Raw genomic sequence first — 6,896 nt, 5'->3', positions numbered from 1 at the left:
AAAACCTGCAATTTACGAAAATGTTTGTTATTTATATTACCGTTTCTTAATGTCATTCTTAACATGAGCTTAGATAGCCTCTTTAATTAAACTAGCAAACCCGCCCACTTTACCAGCTCTATATTAACTTATAAAACACATTCATACGGAACGAGCGTTATGCAAATGCGTGGATATACCGCAGTGCGTATGTAATGAGGTATACATTTTAATTACCCCTGAAACGTTGCCGTGGAGCTCTGCTAAAGACTACTGTAGAACACTACCTACATAAGAAATAACTTTGACGACATTCCGACGTATGTAACTAAGAAGGGTATGATAGCACTTCTCAGTATCAAAGGCAAAAACAAAGTCGTTTGGATTTGAGTCTTAAGGCAAGGCAGTTTCCGGTTGGACCGATGCCAAACTTGTGAAATTTAGCACTACCAAAACGCAGGTATGTCTATTCTCTACAAAACGGACTCCCTTTGATCTGATTCCGACTTTTCGTGATGTATCCATAACGATAACCGACCGTTTCCAGCTACTTGGAATGGTCCTGTCGTCCAATTTGAACTTCGGCAGACGAATAGAATCTATGGCCAAAAGGCAGCCTGGAAGCTTGGCATTCTTCACTTTCTATCAGGGGAGATGGAGGACAAATGTGCACTAATTTTTTTTTAATAATATCAATAAAACGTGATTCAGCAATGGGGTCTCGCCAAAAGATGTATTTTTTAAATTATATCATTCAATATGATTTAAAGTAATTTATACTACTCATTTCTGTACAACGGTGAAATATTTGGCATCAAAATGTTTGAATCTCTGAAAGTGCTGAATTCTATTACACGCTCTCAACACCGATAATGATGTGAGTCTATCATCAGCGCGGTTTGTATGTATACACACATACTCATAATCTCGCGGTGCACTCGCGTTGCATAGCGCGGTGTAATGTAAGAATTGAAGCGTTTGCTCGTTGTTTAAAAAAACGACATAAATTATCGACTTTTTAATGTTGTGGTTACGGTTGTTTGAACAAGAGTGCCTCAAATTCACAGTTGTTCAGCGTTTCATTAATTCATATACTATATATTCATTCATCTATTTGTTAATCATACTTCCATTATCGAGATACCAATCGTCGATGCTGGTGTAAAAATAGCAATACGTAAGTAGGTACTGCATTTAACAAAGGTTATTTCAATATAGTACGAGAATATTCTGATGAACGCCTTTCTTTTATCAAATTACGCTTACAATTAAAATAAAGTGACAACATTACGCTTCGAGCCGGAAGATGCACTACTTGATTTCCCACACCATAGTTCAGGTGTCAACGCTGCCGATCAGCGGTTGTCGGATTCGTACGGATGGGATCGGAAATTCGCAGAAAGTAGATACGTTGCCGATCTGTGTCGAATCGCGTCTTATGAGCCGAAACGCACAACATCATTTTCGCTGACATAAATTTTATTTTGACCGACTTAATGCGATGCCGTGTTGGTGTGGTAACTCTTTAAGCAAAACAGTGCAATAGGATGGGATGGCATAGAAACTTTTCTGCCAAAGATGTTAGACACATGCTGGTTGCAGTTCTTCGTCAAGTCATTATTATGCTTACAATAGAGAAACTTTCCTTTTGTTTTGAATACGGGTTGTTTAAACCCTATGTTCAAGAATGAAAACATTAATTTTGGACTAATATTTGTTACTTATATTATGTATTTTGTTTACAAAAAATGTTGAACATGGCATTGTTTTTATTTTTTTTTTTATTTTTTATTGTGACTCGGCAAAATGACTGCACCGCGCCTGATGGAAAGTGCGAATACAGTCCAGAGATGAGAGTAACGGATGGAAAACACAAATATCTTCACTCCGTCACTATCATTTTGCCGGTCTGGCCAAATGCTTCTTCACACTACGTTTGAAGGACCCGATGTTATAGAGGGGAGGGAATACATGCGCCGGGAGTTGGTTCCACAATTTGATGGTTCGGCATAAAAACGAATTGCCAAACTTTTTAGTGCGGGACGGTATTGAACTGACCGTCCATCTGTGGCAACGCAGTTCGGCACGGGTGGTCCGCTGATGGAAAGGAGAGGAAGGGATAAGGTTGAATAACTCTTCAGAGCACTCACCGTGGTACAGGCGATAGAATACGCTAAGAGACGCTATATCTCTGCGAAGATGTAACGACTCCGCATGCTCAGTTACATGAGGATCGTTGACAACACGGAAGGCGTAGCGCTGCAGTCCATCTAGGGCATCGAGCAAGTACTTGGCAGAGCCGTCCCAAAGGTGCGAACAGTACTCCATGCTGCTTCGGACCCGAGCTTTATACAACAGGTATCGCAGCTCTGGAGTAAAACCCGGAGTGGTACCCGGTGGAAGCGAGACGTCCGCGAGGCATACCACCTGCTAGATAGTCGGACGATATCACCCGAGTGCCCGGAGGGCTGTGAATGAGACTCGCACGGGACCGCTTGAGCTGGCCTGCAAAAGAGGAGGCCAGCTGTGGGTGTTAAGGGGCTGAGATGATAATGATGATGGTGTTCTACGGGGTAGTATACTTGGACCTGTTTTGTTTTAGTCTATATATATATATATATATATATATATATATATATATATATATATATTATTATACATACGACTTATGCGACCCACCAATGATAAACTCAGAAATTATAACTTACGTTCATTATATTATGCCATAGGGTTTACGGTGACACTTGAGATAATGCCCGATCTCCTGCTGCGATCGCATAGTTAGTTATGGCTTGACTTGCGAATAATTACTATCAACTTAAACAAAACAAAATTAATTTACCCTTACTAACATTAATTTACCCTTACTAACTAACTTACACAACCGGATAAAGCTTGGAAGGTTCTGTTAAGAATTAAATATGGAACAGCAGCAGAGATAGTGATAAGAGCTGTTAACGTAATATATGATATACGTACATGGTTAAGGTGTTTAAACCAGTTCATGTATTACGGAAAGTGACCCGTACGGGTTAGAAAATTATTCATCTCTGAGTTCACAGTTTCAGTAACGATGACGTTGAAAACGTGTTTTACACACACACACGCACACGCACACGCACACGCACACGCACACGCACACGCACACGCAAACGCACACGCACACGCACACGCACACGCACACGCACACGCACACGCACACCCACACGCACACGCACACGCACACGCACACGCACACGCACACGCACATGCACACACACACACACACACATACACACACACGCACACGCACACACACACATGCTCACGCACACGCTCATACACCCGAACACACATGCACATAGACACACAACACAGCTCTTTTCGTTATAGTACTGTTATTCTGTTTATGTTAAGGGCATTTTTTCCGCCACAGTGAGTTGTGGTTCTCCGCCAAACGGGAAGCGAAATTGTCAAAACAGTTTATGAACTCTAGATGTCACGTCCGCCCGTGGTCTTTACAATATTACGTTAGTATATTGTGAATACAATAAGGTTGTACATTACGAAAATTGTCCTTCGGGAGTTTGTGTAGTATTGTTTTTGACATTTGTACTACAGCGTTTGCCGTGTTGGTAAAAGATGAAAGGGATCAAAACTTATCCTGCGCTCTCCGCTAAAGGAAGTTCGTATAGAGATACGTTAGCGCAAACCGACAGATGGCAAGGCGTATGACATTCAATTTATCAATGTACACACATCAAAAGTGTCTAGGGGTCAAGCACATTTTAGCCTATTAGTGAAAATCAGGTTTTTTCATTAACTTTGTGATAATTTTTATAATTTGCATTTAAAAATTAAAATTCATCAAAAAAAAAAATCCATTCGTGCTGAAGAAAATTCATTAAAAAAAACCTGATTACCAGTATCGAGTTCTTAGGTTTTCGCACTCGATTTCCATTGTTACACATACATATGTACATCAACAGTGACCATGGGACCTGTAAAGGGCCCGAAAACTTGGTTTGTTTTTTCAAACATACCAACGTTTCGGCTCCTTTACAGGTCCCATGTCTGAAGTATTTGAGTAAGTATATTGTCTGTCGACCGTGACCATGGTTGATGGACGTTGGTTTGTTTGAAAAATAAATATACGCGATTTAAATCCGGAAAAATACTTTCATTTCCTATCTGATTTGCTTGATCCCTAAACATATTTAATGTGTCTAAATTTTATGCTATTAGAATTGCATTGAGATATAAACTTCAATGCTCTAAGACACAGAGAAATGCAGAGCGAAGCTTCGAGGTCGGTCTCAAGGGCATTTAAATATTATCATACCTTTCAAACATCATGACATTCAATAAAACTTAAAAATTACAATGATAAAAGCGACATCTCTTGACAGCTGCTGGTAACTGTAAAGGTGAGTGAAGTAATAGATTTCTTTCAGATGGCGCTACGCCAAAAAGTCGTTAAAAACCTAAACCAAAAATCAACCAAAGATCAGACAAGCACATACAAAAATTCGTAAATCGTTTCGTGGCTTAGTTGACATAGCATCTGGCAGGGTTTGCTGGAAAACGTTGGTTCGAATCTAGCCGGTTTGAAGAATTTTTTTCTAAGTGTTCGATCTTAATTAATAGTAATAACAAACATTGGAGTAATTTCTCAAAAATAATTGAATATCATAAGTTATTTCTATTGAAATAGCATAAAATGTACATTAATAAGTTAGGATATTACTCTACCTTCATACCAGTGTATGAAGGTAGTAGCACCGAATGTCCAGCATGGGGCGACGTACGATCCAACATGATCTCCGTGGTTGGGAGCGACCTGTCACTGCCGGTCGTAGTCAAGGCTATGGTCGATAGCGACAGGGCGTGGAAAGCAGTTTCCGCCTTTTGCGAGGCGGTGCTAAGAGCGAAGGAGACGGCGGAGCGGATGAGGGAAGACGATGTGTTCTCACATCCGATCCGTCGCAGGAGGATTGGGCGCACGCGGTAGGCACATGTCTGCCGCATGCCTCTATTACAAGAGCCTCCGGGCATCGGATGCGGGGACATTCGGTGCTTTAACGGAGACTGGATGACGTGCACTTTGTATCGGTACGTCATCAGCATAGGGATAGGGCGTAGAGGGAGACTCGTTAAGTGGTCGGCATAACCAAGAGGTTGATAGGGAGGGGCACTATAAACAAAACTTATGTAGAATGATGTGGGACTGGCCCTTAAGATATACACGCGTACTTACCTAAGTGTTCGCGGAACTCATAATCGACATCTCATAATTTCTGTCACATACCTCAGGTTATAAAACTATTTCGTTTGCAAGTTTTTAAATCGAGATTAGAAGAAGTCTTTTTTTGAAATTTTCTAAAAAAACTGTGTATTTTTATATAGGAATAGTTAAAAAAACGAAAGCGTTTTCTATCCGTGTTTAGGAAATTGAAGTCTATCAGTTTTACTTGCCAATTTATTACCTGTAATTTAATATACTTACACGGGGGACGCTCTCGTCCGTAACTAATGCCTTCTACAACCCGGCTAAAATATGAACTATAAATATAAACCTGAATTGCATTGCGTCATTCGTTTTGCGTTTTCTAATAAAAAGAAGCTTTTATGCCATTGATAATAAAGCTGAAGATTTAGTTTGTAAAATATTAAATTATACATTTCCAGATTAAGTAATAATTCTATTCGATGTCAGACGAAAATTTAAATTCATTATATTGTGTGGTATTAAAATGTAAGCATATAAATTCTAATCACTGTATTGCCACTAATGACAATTAGTTTGTAATTAGACTCTTAAATACTGCCCCCGTGGCCGAACGGTGAACATGCTGGACAGTTACCATACCATGCAGAGGTCCCGGGTTCGAATCGCGGGCCGGGAGAAATATTTGTATTGCCTAGATTTATTTTTTTCGTGAGTTTGGGTGTAATTTGTGGTTGTCTCTGTGTGTGTCCAGGGCACCCGTGATACAGGGTTTCTATGAGTGTGTGCTTTATTTTAATTTTATTTACTTAAATATTAATTAATAGTTAATATAATAATTAATATTCCTTATAGTGTAATATCATTTTATAATCAATAGCCTTGACAATTCCCTCCAGAATTTTTGAAGTTTGTGGGAGCTTATTGCATAGTTATGTTGGGCGCTTTTTTTTTTGCTAAGAGCTATTTTTTATGTGATAAAAGCACTTTTATTTTAAACACCTTACTATCCCAAAAAATCTTGACCAACATTCCGTTGTCGCTTCGGTCCATCAGCACGCCTCGCCACTTTATTTAAACCAATAATGGTAAAGCCCACGTTAAAATTGCCCACAAACGACAACTCCATGAATTTGTTTCGAAAGTAACGGTAGTAATTAATGACTTTTTGTACGCTTAGGCAGGTTTTTAAATTTTCATTTATTTCACTTGAAACGAAAAGGAAGTTTAAAAAGAAACCTGATTGTACCTCGTTCGTTAATTGATTACGTGCTACGAATTTATATTTCTCTTTTATTCCCTCCTTGGGTCTTGGCTAAGTGATACAATTATTTATTCTTTATTATATTAGGCACATCAACATCATATGTATTTGACAATCAACAAAAATTAGACATGAGGCTAGGACTGATACATATGACAATTACAGTCGTACTCAGCTTTCGTTATATAATCACTATACATATATGTACATACGTTACAGCAATTTTTACAAGATGTAAACGTAAAAACACAACCAGCGCATGACTACTGCTCTTAAAGAACAACTATTGCCGTCTTTCTCACTCGTTACAAAGTAATTGAAGAATTTTTTTATTTCTCTATCGACCAGAAAAGATGTGATTCTTCTCAATGACTTAAATGAATAACGCTAATCTGGGTAGCATTATATTCAATTTCACAACAATATCGCAAACGTAACTACACAATG

At 39.0% G+C, this 6,896-nt stretch overlaps 1 protein-coding gene across 1 annotated transcript in view; it reads right to left on the bottom strand.

Annotated features, from left to right (window-relative positions):
• Positions 1–5,085, bottom strand: part of LOC113233271 (chymotrypsin-2-like) — a 48,323-nt gene extending 43,238 nt beyond the window's left edge. Inside the window, exon 1 of the mRNA XM_026468329.1 lies at positions 4,719–5,085. Within this exon, the coding sequence (XP_026324114.1) occupies positions 4,719–5,085 (367 nt within the window). The remainder of the gene's footprint in view (positions 1–4,718) is intronic.
• Positions 5,086–6,896: the final 1,811 nt, after the last annotated feature.

Source organism: Hyposmocoma kahamanoa, unplaced genomic scaffold (genome assembly GCF_003589595.1).
Source record: "Hyposmocoma kahamanoa isolate Upper Pololo Valley unplaced genomic scaffold, ASM358959v1 78, whole genome shotgun sequence".
Lineage (NCBI taxonomy): Eukaryota > Metazoa > Arthropoda > Insecta > Lepidoptera > Cosmopterigidae > Hyposmocoma > Hyposmocoma kahamanoa.
The sequence above is the reverse complement of the archived record's forward strand: the minus strand, read 5'-3'. Positions and strand labels throughout refer to the sequence as shown.